Below are 19299 nucleotides of genomic sequence, written 5' to 3'. Positions count from 1 at the left end.
AAAAAGAATTTTCCTTTGTGGGTTGGGGCTCGAGAAGGAGCAAGGAGTCTGAGAAAATGGGTGAAGAATAAGAGACACAGACAAGTCAGTAATTTTGATAGGGAAGGCGTGAACCCCTATGACATTCTCCTTCGTAAGAAAATTAAAGGAAAATGTGAGAGCTAATGGAACACGTGGAATTGAGAGAAAATAGGATAAGAATATCAAGAGTGAGAATGCAAAGGCCAAGAGAGAAAATCATGGGCTGCCTTCCAAATTTATTTCAGTGTGGCTTGGGAGGTGCTCAGTGAATACATAACAAAGCATAGATAATTCAGATTGGACGGGATGGTAATAATGACACCTTTTGGGCCTGTTGACTTCAACCCGCACTTTTACAAAGGAATTTGACTGGGCACCAAATGTTAATGAGTTTGTCTTGAACAAAGGCAGCATGGCTAGGTCAAGAGTCCGCCCACAAATATCAGAGTTCAAACCTTGTGTCTGAAGACACAATATCCATACATCAATTATATTTCTTAGATGTGAATATGCTTGGAATGCTACATCCTCCTTCCTTAGAGGACTTCTTAGATTATTTTCTTGCTCCTGACTATTCTGATCCAACACTGGTTTTTCCTGAATTACTGACATTTGTTCAGTACTTCTGTATATACACAGCACCATAACACACATTTCCTGTAAGGCTGAAAATTTATTTATTGTCATCATATATTATAATAAAAGTAACTAACATTTATATAACACTTCATATGTGCCAGGCACTGTGCTAAGGGCTTTTGATGCTCACAACAACCCTGTGAGGTAGGCAATTTTCTTATCTCCATTTTACAGATGAAAGAACTAAGGCAAACAAAAGGTCAAGGGTCTTGTCCAGGGTCCTACAGCTGGAATGGTTTTCTTGACTCTGAGTTTGGCACTCTATCCACTGAACCACCTACAATACACACATGGAAACAGGCACAGAAACCTCCCCACCCCCACCCCCTACTCCCAACTAGTAAACTAGTTGATGGTGGGTTTTGGATTGTTTACTCCCTTTGTATTCTTGTTGGCATTTTATAGAATGTTATATATATATATATATATATATATATATATATATATATATATACATACATATGTATATATAAAATAATCATTTATTGAAGGAAAGGCTTTATTTTTAGCATAGATTAAGTACATGGTCTCAATACAAATGTTTACATCTTTAAACGAAACAGACTGGATTCTGTTTCCACTGTGAGAAGTCATATTATAAAGAATTTAAAGTTGCTACTTGGAATTATGAAATTTTAAAGTCAATATTCAGCTTTTATACATTTTGAAATTCCTTTGATATTGTTTTGATTCTTTGATAAAGAGCTATGGGGAACCAGATCTGATCCATTAAACATGTATAATTGCCAATATTGTTGGCATATATTGAAGCCACCAAACAAATTTTAGGTGTTATTATAAATACATTATTTTAAAAGTAGGGAACATGTTATATAAACCCATATTTATGAAAGAATTCCACATATAATGTTAACAGTAAGATCTGACTATAAATTTATTTCAAACTTTAGTTGCTCTTACATGAAAGGTTGCTTTTACACAGGTATGCACAGCAGCTCCTGAAGATCCTAGTATGTCTGGAGTCATCAAAGGATTTGAAGACAGCTGACTGCCATCTTGTAGCCATTCATTGTACCTCAAGCCAGACATTTTAAGTCTTTTATTGGGATCCACTGTAAGAAGTCCTGATAGAAATATAGAAAGTTTTTTTTTATTTTATACAATTCAACAGAGAGGGTGGTGACTTTGCGCAAGTTATTATACTCAGTGCTATGGGAGATACGAAGGTAAATCAGACCTAAGTTCTATCCTCAAGGAACTTATAGTCTAGTTGGGTTGATAAGACAAAACAGAAAGCCCAAATAATTAGTTTTAAGGAAGATTTCTATTGTATTTGAAATTTTGTAAATATAAGACCAGACATAAATCCAAATAATATGTAAGGTAAGGGAATTTACAAGTCTTCAAATCTGAAACATCACATTTTAATTTGAAATTAGTCCTTCCTTGAACACTAAATGGTGATATCAAATTAATTGTCTTATTTATGTCTTACTTACAGTTATTTATCCATTCTTTCTCTAGAGGTGGACATACACAAGTTATTTTTCAAACAATATTTCTGTTGCTTTATATAATGTTCTTTTGGTTCTGCTCATTTCACTCTTCATAATTTCACAAAGGGCTTTTCATTTTTTTGAAAATTAACCTGCTCATCATTTCTAATAACATAAAGTATTCCATCACAATCATATGCTACAACTCGTTTAGACATTCCCCAATTGATGGGCATCCCTTTAATTTCCAATTCTTTGCCACCACAAATTATGTTATAAATATTTCAAAATACAGGTTCTTTTCTTTTTCCTCTGATCACTTTAGGAAATAAACCTGATAATGATACTGCTGGGTCAAAAGGTAAACATAGTTTTATAACTTTTGTGGCATAATTCCAGATTGCTCTCCAAAATGGTTGGATCAGTTCAGTTCACATGCTATAACTAAGTATATAAATATAAAATGTATATAGGGCCTTTCTACTATCATTAATCTTCTTGGGGGATATATCTAGTAGTTGAATAACTAAGTGAAAGGGTACAGATAACTTAATTACTTTCATAACAATTCAAAACTCCTTTTTAAAGATGATTTAATTTTAAATCAAAAAGCCCTTATTTTCTTGCCCTCTTATATTGCAAAACAAAACAAAATGAAGCAAATATACATATTCAAATGATCAAACTGAGCATATCCAAAACTGTATGTCTCATTCTGCACCATGTATCCTTGAGTTCTCTGTCAGAAGGAAGAATAAAATGCTTCATCATTGGTTCCCTAGAATTCTGGTTGGTCATTCTACAGGTTCTCACTTGGATCTGAATCAGTTTATACAAGTCTTCCCAGGCTTCTTTGAACCTATCAGAGTGGCTATACTAATTCACAGGTCCACCAACATGTCACTGATGTTTGTTTCTTCAATATTTCCCCACCAACATTTGTCATTATTATTTTTTTGTCATCTTTGCCAATTTGATGGGTATGAGATGGAATCTCAGGGTTACTTAAATGTGAATTCCTCTTAATTAGTGATTTCAGACATTTTTATATTTTTGTTGATAGTTTGTATTTCTTCCTTTAGGATTAACTGTTCACATGTTTTTGATTATTTATGAACAGGGGAAAAGTTCTTATTCTCATAAGGGACTTTTTGGACATGTCTGTTGTGGCAATTTGTTTTGCTTCACCATTCATAGTTGCTATATGGGGCTTTGTTTTTATTTAAAATTTTCCCAAGGGTCAGCAGAAATAAAAAAGGCAAGAAAACAAATGCTTATTAATTGAGACATAAAATAAAGGAAAATAAAAAATTTAAAAAGTTTTAAAATATGTGTATTCTTATATAGTTCTTATATGTCTTGGTAAATAGTCTCTCTCCTTAGGGTTTTTTTTAAAAAATATTTAAAGCACTTACTTTCTGTCTTAGAATCACTACTGTGTATTGGTTCCAAGGCAGAAGATTGGTAAAGGCTAGGCAATGGGGGTTAAGTGACTTGCCCAGGGTTCCACAGCTAGGAAGTATATGAAGCCAAATTTGAACCTAGGACCTCTTGCCTTTAGGTCTGCCTCTCAATTTACTGAGCTACCCCACTGCCTCTATCCTCCTTACTTTTTTTTTTTTTTAAACCCTTACCTTCTGTCTTGGAGTCAATACTGTGTATTGGCTCCAAGGCAGAAGAGCGGTAAGGGCTAGGCAATGGGGGTCAAGTGACTTGCCCATGGTCACACAGCTGGGAAGTGTCTGAGGTCAGATTTGAACCTAGGACCCCCGTCTCTAGGCCTGGCTCTCAATCCACTGAGCTACCCAGCTGCCCCCTCCACTGCCTCTATCCTCCTTACTTTTTATAGTTACTTTGAAAGGAATTTTTCTTCCTATCTCTTCCTACTGAGGTTTGTTAGTGATAAATATATAAAGATGCTGATGATTTATTGATTTATTTTATTTCCTGCAACTTTGCATAAGTTACTGTCTCTTTTCTTTTTTAACTCTCTAGGTGTTCTCTAAGTAAAGTAATCACCATTTTATTTGCAAAAAGAGAAAATTTTGTTTCTCCTTACCCAAATTTAATCTTACAACTTTTTTTCTTGTCTTATGATTATAATTAATGCTTCTAGCACTTTATCAGTTAAAAGTAGAGATAACAAACATTCTTGATTTACTGGAAAGGATTCGTTTATTCCCATTACTAACAAGCCTGGATTTCTGATTTAGATAGATACTATTTACTATGTTAAGAAAAAGTCTATTTATTCTGATTATTCCTAGTTGGTTTTTTAAAATAGAATTGGATGTTGTCTTTTAGCAAAAATTTTCTTCACATATTGATAGAATAATATGATTTTTTTCCATAATAATATGGTCAGTTGTGTTGACAGTTTCCCTAATACTTGATGAATCCTCATTTCTAGGAAAAATCCACCCTGGTCATTGTGTTTAATTTTTTTGGTTATGTTTCTGTGGCTAATATTTAAAAAAAAACCCCAAACTGTCAGTATTTAGTAGGGATTTGGGGTGTAGTTCTCCTCTGTTTTGGCTCATTCATTTCAGTATCAAAACCACATATGAATTTTGGAAGGAACTTGGTAGCATCTTTCTTTTCCTATTTTTGCAAAGAGCTTATGTAATGTTAGATTTTTTCTTTGCAGAGTGATAGAACTTGCTTATAAATGTATCTGGTGACAGCTTTGTTGTTTATTCTTTTAGTAGTTAATTTGCGGCTTGTTTAATTTCTTTTCAAGAGTTTTGACTATTTAAATCCTGTTAATAGTTTAGTATATCTGGGCATTTTGTATTTTTCTAAATATTCATCAATTTAATTTAGGGTGTCAATTTTCCTGACATATAATTAGGCACAATGGGTTATTTCTTTTGAATTTGTTGTGAATTCTTATTGGTAACCACTTATAATTCATTTTTCTTTTCTTCTTTAAATTGAGTTGGCTAATGAGCTATCCATTTTATTGTTGTTTTATTTTTCCTTAAAAACAATTCCAACTTTTATTTATTAATTGAATTTCTTTTTGTTTCAAAGTTTTAAAATTCAACTTTGATTTCAAATTTTCTGTTTTGTTGTTTAATTAGGTTTAAAAATGTTGTGGTTTTTCTAGTTATTTATTTTGTATTCATTGTGTCTTTACAACATTAACATAAACCTGTTTAGAGATATACATTTTCCTATAAGGAATGATTTGCTTCTATCCCACAAATGGTGGCATGTTACTTCAGTTGCCTATTAAATGATAAAAGTCATTATCTTTAATTAAATGATCTAGTATGTCCATGATTTGTTCTTTGTTCTATCAATTCTTTATGATTAGGTTATTTTATTTTATTTTAATTTTTTTAAAATTAAGTTCATTTATTTAATTAATTAATTTAGAATATTTTCCATGGTTACATGAATCATGTTCTTTTCCTTCCCTCCTCCCACCCCCTCCCATAGGCAATGAGCAATTCCACTGGGTTTTACATGTGTCATGCATCAAGATCTATTTCTATATTATTAATATTTGTACTAAAATTCACTCTTATTTTCTTTCCCTCCCTCCCCTCCCCCCACCCATGCCCATAGCCGATGCACAATTCCATTGGGTTTTACATGTGTCCTTGATCAGAATCTATTTCCATGTTGTTGATGTTTGCACTAGGATGTTCACCCAGAGTCTACATCCCCAATCATATCACCCTCTACCCATGTAATCAAGCAGTTGTTTTTCTTCTGTGTTTTTACTCCCACAGTTTTTCCTCTGAATGTGGATAGTGTTCTTTCTTGTAAATCCCTCTGAATTGTTCTGGATCATTGCATTGCCACTAATGGAGAAGTTTCCATTACATTCGATTGTACCAAAGTATATCAGACTCTGTGTATAATGTTCTCCTAGTTCTGCTCCTCTCACTATGCATCAATTCTTGGAGATCATTCCAGTTCACATGGAATTCCTCCAGTTTATTATTCCTTTGAGCACAATATCATTCTATCACCAACATATACCACAGTTTGTTCAGCCATTCCCCAATTGAAGGGCATCCCCTCATTTTCTAATTTTTTGCCACCACAGCTACGAATATTCTTGTACAAGTCTTTTTCCTTATTATCTCTTTGGGGTACAAACCCAGCAGTGCTATGGTTGGATCAAAGGGCAGACAGTCTTTTAGCAACTTTTGGGCATAGTTCCAAATTGCCCTCCAGAATGGTTGGATCAATTCACAACTACACCAGCGATGAATTAATGTCCCATCTTTGCCACATCCCCTCCAGCATTCATTACTTTCCATAGCTGTCATGTTAACCAATCTGCTAGGTGTGAGGTGATACCTCAGAGTTGTTTTGTTTTGCATCTCTCTGATTATAAGAGATTTAGAACACTTTTTCATGTGCTTAATACTTTTGATTTCTTTAACTGAAAATTGCCTATGCATGTCCCTTGCCCATTTATCAATTGGAGAATGGCTTGATTTTTTTGTACAATTGATTTAGCTCTTTATAAATTTGAGGAATTAGACCTTTGTCAGAGGTTTTAGTTATGAAGATCCCCCCCCCCCCAATTTGTTGTTTTCCTTCTAATTTTGGTGGCATTGATTTTGTTTGTACAAAATTTTTTTAATTTAATGTAATCAAAATTATTTATTTTGCATTTTGTGATTTTTTCCAACTCTTGTTTGGTCTTAAAATCTTTCCTTTCCCAGATATCTGAATGGTATACTATTCTGTGTTCACCTAATTTACTTATAGTTTTCTTTTCACAATCAAGCCATTCATCCATTCTGGGTTTATCTTGAGGTAGGGTGTGAGATGTTGATGCAAACTGAATGCAAACTGAATTTCTCCCATAATATCTTCCAATTTTCCCAGCAGTTTTAATCAAATAGTGGATTTTTGTCCCCAAAGCTGGGATCTTTGGGCCAATCTGAAGTCTATTCCACTGAGCTTCCTTTCTGTCTCTTAGCCAGTACCATATTGTTTTGATGACTACTGCTTTATAGTATAGTTTGAGATCTGGGACTGCAAGGCCCCCTTCCTTTGCATTTTTTTTTCATTATTTTACTGGATATCCTTTATCTTTTGTTCTTCCAAATGAATTTTGTTATGGTTTTTTTCTAATTCAGTAAAAAAGTATTTTGGTATTTTTTATTTGATATTTGGTATATCAATGGGTATGGCACTAAATAAGTAAATTAATTTGGCTAGGATTGTAATTTTTATTATGTTACCAAATCCTACCTATGAGCAATCAATGTTTTCCCAGTTGTTTAGATCTAGTTTTAATTGTGTGGAGAGTGTTTTGTAGTTGTGTTCATATAGTTTCTGTGTTTGTTTTGGCAAGTATTTTATATTGTCTAAGGTTGTTTTAAATGGAATTTCTCTTTCTAATTCTTGCTACTGAGATGTGTTGGAAATATATAGAAATGCTGATGACTAATGCTAAAATTGTTGATTATTTTCAATAGATTTTTAGTTGATTCTCTAGGATAGTTTAAGTATACCATCATATCATCTGCAAAGCTTGGCCCCCTCATTGCCAATTTTAATACCTTCAATTTCTTTTTCTTCTCTAATTGCTATTACTAGTGTTTCTAGCACAATGTTAAATAATAGAGATGATAATGGACATCCTTGTTTTACTCCTCTTCTTATTGGGAAGGTTTCTTGTTTATCCCCATTGCAGATGATGTTTGATGATGGTTTTAGATATATACGGTTTATTTTTTTTAGGAAAGGTTCTTCTATTCCCATACTTTCTAGTGTTTTCAATAGGAATGAGTATTGTATTTTGTAAAAGGTTTTTTCTGCATCTATTGAAATATTCACATGATTTTTGTCGGTTTGCTTGTTAATATGGTTAATAATGTGGATGGTTTTCCTAATATTGAACCATCCTTGAATTCTTGGTATAAATCCTACCTGGTAATAATGAATAACCATAGTGATAACTTGCTGGAGTCTTTCTGCTAGTATTGTATTTAAGACTTTTTTTTGAAAAATTTATTTAATTAGTCAAATTAGAACATTATTCCTTGGTTCCAAGAATCATATTCTTTTCCTCCCCTCCCCCACCCCTTCCTGTAGCTGACGGGCAGTTCCATTGGGTTTTTACATGTGTCCTTGATCAAAACCTATTTCCATGTTGTTGATGTTTGCACTAGGATGATCATTTAGAGTCCACATCCCCAATCATATCCTCCTTGACCCAGGAAATCAAGCAGTTATTTTTCTTTTGTGTTTCTACTCCCACAGATCTTCTTTTGAATATGGATAGCTTTATTTCTCATCAGTCCTTCAGAATTGTCCTGGATCATTGCATTGCCACTAATGGAGAAGTTCATTACATTCGATTGTACCACAGTGTATCAGTCTCTGTGTACAATGTTCTCCTGGTTCTGCTCCTCTCACTCTGCATCAATTCCTGGAGGTCATTCCAGTCCCCATGGAATTCCTCCACTTTATTATTCCTTTGAGTACAATAGTATTCCATCACCAATATATACCCCAATTTGTTCAGCCATTCCCCAATTGGAGGGCATCCACTCATTTTCCAATTATTTTCCACCACTAAGAGCACAGTTATAAATATTATTGTACAAGTCTTTTTTTTTATTATCTCTTTGTGCTATGGCTGGATCCAAGGGCAGGCAGGTTTTTAGTGCCCTTTGGGCACAGTTCCAGATTGCCCTCCAGAATAGTTGGATCAATTCACAACTCCATCAGCAATGTATTAATGTCCAAACTTTGCCACTGTGAATTTTAAAACTATTCCACCCTTATCAGACTGTACTTTAGAAGATCTGATTTAGCTATTTCCTAATCAGTAACAATAGAGATACTTGGACTAACAAAATCAGGTCTTGGGAACCCTGAATTTCTCCACTCTCCTTAGTTTAGCAAGATTAGGAAGGTCTGCACTATACTCAAGATTTAATTATCTGAGGAAATGGTCTTCAACAGACATGTGCAGAAAAGCGGACAGAGCCCTGGGCTGTCCTAAGTCAAGCTAAGCTATCATTGGCACAGATGAAATGCAGGAAAATGACATAAAACCATCTATATAATGCATGTCACTTCCTCTCTCTTCCTCTTTCCCTGGAGAGGCGACTCTGGCTGGCAGCTTGCTAGGCCTTTTGACAATCTTGGAGTGGTGGCAGTTATTTTGTCTGGGTTTGGCGGTGAGTTTGACCTGGAGCTGATTTCAGGTTCAGGCATCCTGGCTTAGCCCTTTCCTTTTTGGAGTTCAAGCTGATTCCTTCCTTCATACTCCAAAACCTTATCTCCTAATCTCCCCGCTCAGTATTAGTCAAGCACGGGGTGTGTGTGTGTGTGTGTGTGTGTGTGTGTGTGTGTGTGAGTTTTGCTGGGTAGTTGATTCTTTGTTTTAGACCTACTTCCATTGCTTTCCGGAATATAATATTCCATGCCTTTTGGTCCTTCAGTGTACATGCAGCCAGATCCTGTGTTATCCTCACTGTAGTTCCATGGTATCTGAATGACTTCATCTTAGCAGCTTGTAATATGTTTTCTTTGGTCTGGTAGTTCTTGAATTTGGCTATAACATTCTTGGGTGTTTTCAGTTGGGGATTAAGCACAGGAGGTGATCTGTGGATTCTTTCAATCTCTTTCCCCTCTTGTTCTAGAATGTTGGGGCAGTTTTCTTGGATAATTTCCTATAGGATTATATACAGGTTTTTTCTTTTATCATGGTCTTCTGGTAGACCAGTGATTCTTAAGTTGTCTCTCCTGGAACGATTTTCTAAATCTTCTGTTTTGTGGATGATGTGTTTCAGATTTTTCTCAAATTTTTCATTCTTTTGATTTGTTTTATAGTTTTCTGCTGCCTACTTGTTTGCTTAAGAATTTATACCCTAGCCACAGCTGTGAAAGGTACCTGACTGGGTTTTCTTTTTTATACTATAATCCTTAATATTCAGTTCACATACTCATTTTGAGTTTATTATATGATCTTATTTCTATACCTAATTTCTGTGAGAATTCTTTACAATTTTTCCAGAAACCTTATCAACTGGAGAAATATTTCCTAGTTAATTTAGTTTTTCAATATGATCCAATAAAGCATTTAATTATAATTATTCATCCTAATAAAATATTCAAAAACTGAAACCCATTTACCTTGAATCAAATCTTTGGCCTCTTGGGATACATTCTTCCAGGCTTCTCCTTCAAAAGAGAAATCTCCCTTTTTAATTTTTTTCATGATTTCTACAGCACTGGTACATGTTAAGCTTTTGTCATGAGACTGGAATGGAACTTGTCCTGACAGCATTGTATACTATCCAGAGAAAAAGAAATGAATATTAAATTAAAATCATAGAATGATTCTAAATTTACTAGTGATAATGTCTAAAAGCACTACTGATAATTGTGACAATTTTATTCATGCAAATTTTCATTCAAGTATTAACAAACAGCACCATTGCATTTAATAAATTATTTTATTTCTAGATCCTTGAATATTCCCCACATTGAAAGAGCTTAGAACTTTTTGGGTTGTTTTATTTTTGCTTTTGCTTTTTCTACCTTACTTTCTCTTCTTGTTCATATATCTGAATTCTTGTACATACCATGGAAATTAAAACAAAATTTATCAAAAAAATTTCTTTAAAAGTGAGATTGCTCATTAACAAAGTTGACAGTACACTCTGGAGTTGGAAGGAACCTCATAAATTATCTAGTCTAATCTCTTAATCTTCAAATGAGAAAAGTGGAGCCTAGAGTCTAAAGTCATATCTTTTATGTGATATGCACTCTAAACACTGTGGACCCAAAGGCAAAAAATTGTCCCTGCCTCCAAGGAGCTCACATCTAATAGAAGAGAAAACATGCAAACAACTAAGTACAAACAAGTTATATATAGGATAAACTTAAGATAGTTTCAGTGGGAAGGCATTATTTGCATTTATGAAGATTGAGGAAGCATTCTTCTAGAAGACAGAATTTAACTTAAACCTTAAAGGAAGCTGGGGAAGCGTGGAGACAGATAAAGATAGAGTATTCCAGGCATGGGGATAAAGTACAAGTACATAGGACATTGTGTCAGACTAAAAAACAGCATGTAGGTCATTGTCATTAGATCACAGCATATACAGAGGTGAGGAAGGTATAAGAAGACTGGAAAGATAGGAGGGGGCCAGGTTATGATAGTCTTTAAAAGATTAACAGAAGATTTTATATTTGGTTCTTAAGTATTATATGGGTTTAGTGAATTGAGAGTGGGTGTGAAAGTCAGACCTTTACTTTAGGTAGAACACTCTGGAAACTGAGTATTTATTTTAAAAGCACCACAATCTTTTCAGTAACCAGCTTGAGATTGAAAGGATTCTCCTCTCTTCCTCCTCATATCCAATCATTTGCCAAATCTTATTCTTTTTATATTAATATCTCTTCGATCTGATTCCTCTCCATTCACACAGTTATCACTTTTGTACAGTCTCTCATCACCTCTTCTGTAGCTATTTGTGTTTTTAAATTAAAAAATTTCAATGAACAGGAATGTATTTGTAAGAGTCACTCCCACCAATTATGGGGAAAAGGAAACCCTAGTAGGAAATATGCATATTAAATTAAAATAAATTACCACACTAGACATATCAAAAAAACATTTTATTCTGCACCCAGAATTCATCGCTTTTCTATCAAGAGATGTATAGCAAGCTTCATCTTTGGTTCTCTGGAATATCAAATGGTCATTGCATTTATTGGAGTTAAGTCTTTGTTTAAACCCTAATCATTTTTCATTCATGTTTATCTCTTTACTCCAATGTTTTAACTTCAAATTTTCTATGTTGCTCTGGTCTTTTCATAAGGAATGCTTAGAAGTTCTTAATTTCATGAAAAACCCTTTTTTTCCTCCTCTTGTAGCATTATACTCAATTTTGCTGGGTATGTTATTCTTTCATGTTATGTGAAGTATACTTTTAATTATTATGATATATTCTAGATGCTTTAAATAGAACTCAACTCATTTGTGTTCATTCATATCATAAAACAAAACTGTTCAACAAATATTTTTGCAAATAAAAGGCATTATATTTAATTCTAGGGTATGAACCCCACCAAAATTCAAAATGAATACTGCAAAGAATAGTACTAATACTTTAAAAATATACTAGCAAATAAATGGAGGTATAAGCAACAAAAGAAATGTTGATTGAGAGTTTGAGAGACATTTCTAAATGATATATGACACTCATATAAATTAAAAAACAATTAGTAGGGTTATGAAAAGAAAAGGCAAAAGTAAGTAAGAGCATGCCCAGAAAAGGTTGGGCAGAATGGTGAGGGGACTGGAGAACATAACATGCACTGATTGAATAAGGGAGATGAGAGAAAAGGAGACTTAGGGATGATATGATAGCTATCAAAAGAAGAATTAGACATATCCTATTTGTCCCCAAAAGGCAGAAGTGGAAACAACAGGCAGAAAGTATAGACAATTAGATGTAGACTCAAAGTAACTAAAAATGTCATACAAAACAGTTGTCCCAAACTGAAATAGGCTCTCTCTGGCAACAGTGGGTTCTCCTCATTGCTTTGAGCAGAAGCTGGATGATCAGTTATTTAGGATCTGGAGAAGAGGATTTTGGTCAGAAATAAGTTAGAATATATGGCCTCTTAAGATTCCTTTTACCTTTTAGATTCTATGATTTTCAGAAATCTAATCATCTGTGTATTTTGAATAATTAATCCACTTGTGTACCCAAATTCAACACTGTGGTAATAGCAAGATATCAATTCAATATACTCAATTACCTGGATAAATTTATTACATTGAAAGAAACTCACCAAAATGACTCCTAAGCTCCACAGATCACAAGATTCATCATAGCCATTATGATTTAAGAGCTCTGGAGCAGCATAATGAAGGGTAAAGCACGGTGTCTTAAGAGGCTGATTATCAGGTGGCTTTAAACGTGCAAATCCAAAATCAATTACCTTAATTTCTAAATTATCATTTTCATCAGTGAATAATAAATTCTGTAAGATAGACACACACAAGTTAGGTTAATGATTAAAATTCTATAATACCATTTGGATTTACATAGCACTTTCAAGTTTATCAAATACTTTATATATATTGTCTCATTTGATCTTCACAACCCTATGAGGTAGGCACTATAGCTATTAATGACCCTTTTTTAAATAGATGAGGAAACTAAAGATCATCACACATACTAATAAATCTCCACTTATCCTAAGGTAACTATTCTTTCCACTAAACCATACCTTTTCCCCAGTGGAAAAGATCCTTGAATATATGCTATTTATAGCTCTAATTTAGTGAAGCAGCATAATATAGTAGCTCAGGAGCACATGAATGTTGGATTATTTCTAATTTCATGACAAATACCAAATATTTGACCATGAGCGAAACATGTGACTTTTCTATGTCTTGAGACTGCCATCTGATCATCAGAGATAATACATATTTCTATGTCTAAAGACAGTTATAAAGATAAAGAAATATCTAAATTATGCTTTTAGGTCTTAAATGCAGTAAAATAAACTAGTAAGATGTTCTGGATTGTTTAGAATTCAGCAAAAGAGAAGATCAGTTCTACTTAGCAGAGTATGGGGTACATGTTACACATGGAATTAGAAAATTTATATAAGTTTTAGGAGCTGCTTTGCATAGGAAGCCCAACAAACTATATTAAAAATGCTACTGAATAGATTGGTTCTACTGTGTAAAAATATATTTCTCCTAGAATTTGCTACAAATATTGGTAAGTTTGGAAATAGAACAAATTTGGGTAATAATCTTTAACTCTCAAATTATGTTGAAGTTCAAGTTCCTTGATTTATGAGACAGGCAAATTCTTAGGAAAGCAATTTTGTCATGAGTTCAGTATGTTATGTCATTTTGTGTTGGGAAAGAGAACTTCATTAGAAAATTGGGATCCACAGTTCTCATTTTGATGTCTATGTAACTTTGGCCAGTTTCTCACTGAGTTTCACCATTAAAATGAGGAGATAAAGACTAGATGATATCTAATACTATATCCAACTATACATTTGATATATTTCTTTATCTTTAGATTCTGGAAATTAGAAAATACATCTTTTTATTATCTTTAGCTGGTAGTTTGTGCTTTTGAACTTTACTTAAAACTTGGAATGTATTGCACCTATTGAGATAATCATATGCTTCTGGATGTTTGTAGTTTTAATATGATTAATTATGTTGGTAGCTTTAATTGAAACCTTAGATCCCTGGTATAAAACCCATTTGGTCATGAATGATTTCTAATATAAATTCCTTAGCCTTTTTGACAGGACTTTATTTAATAATTTTGAATCAATATTCATTAATGATATTGTTTGGAGTTCTGTATTTTAGCCTTCCTTAGTTTATGTATTAGGACTACATTTGTCTTATTAAAGAATTTTGTTAAGATGCTTTATTTCTCAATTTTGGGGAATAATTTGGGCAGTATGGCTAATATCTATTTTTTAAAAGTTTGAATTATCTTTTGAATCCATCAGGAGGAGTTTTTTTCTTTTAGTAGTCCCTTTATAGCTAGTTCTGTTTCCTTTTCTGAGCAGGGGCTACTTAAGATCTCTGTTCTTCTGTCAGTTTGGGAATTTTATATTTTTGAAGGCATTTCTCAATTAATTTTGTGTTCTTTATTTTGATAGCCTAAAACTGCATAATGGATTCTGAGAATTCTTTTTTATTTTGGTTTTGTTGTGATTTCACCTTATTAAGTTGGTGCTGTGTTCATTTGATTTTTCTGGACTCTGAAATAAAAAAATTTAATTGGGTAAAGGTATATCAATTTTATTAATCTTTTCAAAAGGTACATCAATTTTATTAATCTTTTCAATGAACCAGTCTTTAGTTTAATTTATGATGTCTATGGGTTTTTTTTAAGTTTATCTATTTTTCCTCTCACTTCTAATTTCATCTATTTATTGTTTATTTTAGGTTTAGCAGTTTTCTAATTTTTTAAAAGTATATATTCAAATAATCCTATATTAGAAAAAGGAATTGAACAAGTCATCAAAGAACTCCCTAAGAAAAAATCCCCAGGACCAGTTGGATTCACAAATGAATTCTATCAAATATTCAAAGAACAACTAATCCCAACATTATACAAACTATTTGACATAATAAGCAAAGAAGGAGTTCTACCAAACTTCTTTTATGACACAAATATGGTACTGATTACAAAGAGATCAAAAACAGAAAAAGAAAACTACAGAGCAATCTCCTTAATTAACATAGATGCAAAATCTTAAATAGAATACTAGTAAAGAGATTAAAACAATATATCACAAGTATTATGCACTGTGGCCAGGTGGGATATACCAGGAATTCAAGGATGGTTCAATATTAGGAAAACCATTCACATAATTGACCAGATCAACAAGCAAACCAATAAAAATCACATGATTATCTCAATAGATGCAGAAAAAGCCTTTGACAAAAACACAGCACCCATGCCTCTTGAAAACACTAGAAAGTATAGGAATAGAAGGGCCTTTTCTAAAAATAATAAACAGTACATATCTAAAACCATCAGCAAGTATCATCTGCAATGGGGATAAATTAGAAGCATTCCCAGTAAAATCAGGAGTGAAATATATATATATATATATATATATATATATATATATATATATATTTAACATTGTACTAGAAACACTAACAGTAGCAATTAGAGAAGAAAAAGAAATTGAAGGTATTAAAATAGGCAATGAGGAGACCAGGCAGCTATCACTCTTTGCAAATGATATGATGTTCTACTTAAACAATCCTAGAGAATCAACTAAAAATCTAGTGAAAATAATCAACAACTTTAGCAAAGTTGCAGGATACAACATAAACCCATATAAATCATCAGCATTTCTGTATATTTCTAACACATCCTGGCAGTAAGAGTTAGAAAGAGAAATTCCATTTAAAACCACCCTAGATGATATAAAATACTTAGGAATCTATCTGCCAAGGCAAACACAGGAACTATATGAACACAACTGCAAAACACTCCACACAATTAAAACTAGATCTAAACAATTGGAAAAAAACATCAACTACTCATGGGTAGGACGAGCTAACATAATAAAAATGACAATCCTACCAAAATTAATTTACTTATTTAGTGCCATACCCATTGAAATATCAAAAAAGTTTTTTGCTGAATTAGAAAAAACCATAACAAAGTTCATTTGGAAGAACAGAAGATTAAGAATATCCAGGGAAATAATGAAAAAAATGTGAAGGAAGGTGGCCTAGTAGTACGAGATCTTAAACTGTCCTATAAAGCAGTGGTCATCAAAACAATATGGTACTGGCTAAGAGACAGAAGGGAGGTTCAGTGGAATAGACAGAGGTAAGTGACCTCAGCAAGATAGTCTATGATAAACCCAAAGATCCCAGTTTTGGGGACAAAAATCCACTATTTGATTAAAAAAAATACTGCTGGGAAAATTGAAAGACAGTATGGGAGAGATTAGGTTTGGATCAATATCTCACACCCTACACCAAGCTAAACTCAGAATGGGTGAATGACCTGAATATAATGAAGGAAACTATAAGTAAATTAGGTGAACACAGAATAGTATACCTGTCAGATCTTTGGGAAAGGAAAGATTTTAAGACCAAGCAAGAGTTGGAAAAAAAATCACAAAATGTAAAATAAATAATTTTGATTACATTAAATTAAAAAGGTTTTGTACAAACAAAATCAATGCAACCAAAATTAGAAGGAAAGCAACAAATTGGGGGAAAAATCTTCATAACAAAAACCTCTGACAAAGGTCTAATTACTCAAATTTATAAAGAGCTAAATCAATTGTACAAAAAATCAAACCATTCCCCATTCAATAAATTTGCAAAGGACATGAATAGGCAATTTTCAGATAAAGAAATCAAAAGTATTCATAAGCTTATGAAAAAGTGTTCTAAATCTCTTATAATCAGAGAAATGTAAATCAAAACAACTCTGAAGTACCACCTCACACCTAGCAGATTGGCTAACAAAAGCAAAGGAAAGTAATGAATGTTGGAGGGGAAGTGGCAAAATTGGGACATTATTGGATTGCTGATGGAGTTGTGAATTGATCCAACCATTCTGGAGGGCAATTTGGAACTATGCCCAAAGGGCACTAAAAGACTGTCTATCGTTTGATTCAGACATAGCACTACTGGGTTTATACGCCAAAGAGATCATAAGGAAAAAGACTTGTACAAAAAATATTTATAGCCACACTCTTTTTGGTGGCAAAAAATTGGAAAATGAGGGGATGCCCTTATTGGGGAATGGTTGAACAAACTGTGGTACCTGTTGGCGATGAAACACTATTGTTTTCAAAGGAATAATAAACTGGAGGAATTCCATGTGAACTGGAATGACCTCCCGGAACTGATGCAGATTGAAAGGAGAAGAACCACAAGAACATTATACACAGAGTCTGATATACTTTGGTACAATTGAATGTAATGGAAACTTCTCCATTAGTGGTAATGCAATGATCCAGAACAACTCAGAGGGATTTACGAGAAAGAACACTATCCACATTCAGAGGAAAAACTGTGGGAGTAAAAACACAGAAGAAAAACAACTGCTTGATTACATGGGTAGAGGGTGATATGATTGGGGATGTAGACTCTGGGTGAACATCCTAGTACAAACATCAACAACATGGAAATAGGTTCTGATCAAGGACACATGTAAAACCCAGTGGAATTGCTTTTCAGCTATGGGAAGGGATGGGAGAGGGGCATGAAGGAAATACTATGATTCTTATAACCAAGGAACAATGTTCTAAATTGACCAAATAAAAATAAAAAAAACCAAAATAAAATAAGAGTGAATTATAGTTCAAATATTAATAATATGGAAATAGATCTTGATCAATGACACATGTAAAACCCAGTGGAATTGCTCCTTGGCTACCGGAGGGGATTTGGGGGAGAGAAGGGAAAGAACATGAATCTTTTAACCATGGAAAAATATTCTAAATTAATTAATTAAATAAAATTTTCCAAACAAATAGCATCTATTTAATTCTTTAATCTTTTTTTATTTTGTTAATGCATGCTTGTAGGGATGTGATTTTCCCTTTGAAGACTGTTTTATCTGCATTCCATAAACGTTTTGGATTTGTTTCACATTTCTTCCACATATTGTTTCTATGATTTGTCATTTAAGACTCCTATTATTTTAGATTTCATTGTTAAGTTTCCATTTGGGTCTGGTTTTGTGTGTGTGTGTTGTATGTATGATCTTTGAACTAATTAATATTTTTGTTGTGTTATGGTGTATACATACTATATTTGCCCTTTAATATTTGTTTGCAATATCTCTGTACCCTAACACAAATTACATTTTTGTAAAAGTGACATGTGGTACTGATAAAATTGTATATTCTTTAGCAGTCACATTTGGAAGGTACTGGAAGTCTTTACCTCTTATTTCTCTAGCAATTTGTTCAGTTCTCTACTTTGTCTTTTGAACATATTTCTGTTAATACTTACCTAAAACCGAAAGAGGGACACTGACATATCCTATCACTGCCTATATATTATGTTATTACCTATTTATCCTTTTAGCTCAGTTAATGTTTTCTTTATAAATTTAGTTGCTGTGACATATATGTTCTGAAATATATGTTTAATATTGGTATTAGTTTGTTGTCTATAGTTCTTTTCTGTAAACTGCATTTTCTTGTTTATCCTTTTTATATTTTGAATGTTTATTTTTGCTTTATCTGACAGCAGGTTACAATTCCTGCATTTCTGGATTCACTTAATGCCCAGTGAATTTTTTTCATAGCTTTTCATTTTTATTCAGCATACATCTTTGCTTTTTAATTATGTTTCTTATAAGCAACAGATAGTGAGGTTTTGTTTTCTTATCCAATTTGTTATTCCTTTTCCTTTTATTTGATTGTTTAATTCATTCACATTTACACGAGAGGTTTAGTTTTTCCTTTTTTATCTCTAATACTGAATTTTTTCAAATAATGATTTTTCTCTTTTTTAGCATAAATACAATCTCTACAATTAGTTTAGCTTAATTTTTTAAGAAGATTTTTCCTATCCCAACTAGCTCTCCCTTTCTTACTCTCCAGATCCATCCTTTTCCCATTTGTTACCCCTGTCCCTGGTTTTGAAGTTCTGCTTTTTTTAGTACCATTTTTCTTTCTTACTTTTATCTAGATATTT

At 33.0% G+C, this 19299-nt stretch overlaps 1 protein-coding gene across 6 annotated transcripts in view; it reads right to left on the bottom strand.

Annotated features, from left to right (window-relative positions):
* Positions 1–19299, bottom strand: part of RPS6KA5 (ribosomal protein S6 kinase A5) — a 201727-nt gene that overhangs the window by 14648 nt on the left and 167780 nt on the right. For all 6 annotated transcript variants that reach the window (XM_056810522.1, XM_007472595.3, XM_007472594.3 and 3 more), the window contains 3 exons: positions 12912–13103; positions 10239–10398; positions 1582–1745 (listed from right to left, as the gene is read on the bottom strand). In XM_056810522.1, the coding sequence (XP_056666500.1) occupies positions 1582–1745; positions 10239–10398; positions 12912–13103 (516 nt within the window). The remainder of the gene's footprint in view (positions 1–1581; positions 1746–10238; positions 10399–12911; positions 13104–19299) is intronic.

This window comes from Monodelphis domestica, chromosome 1, assembly GCF_027887165.1.
Source record: "Monodelphis domestica isolate mMonDom1 chromosome 1, mMonDom1.pri, whole genome shotgun sequence".
Classification (NCBI taxonomy): domain Eukaryota; kingdom Metazoa; phylum Chordata; class Mammalia; order Didelphimorphia; family Didelphidae; genus Monodelphis; species Monodelphis domestica.
The sequence above is the reverse complement of the archived record's forward strand: the minus strand, read 5'-3'. Positions and strand labels throughout refer to the sequence as shown.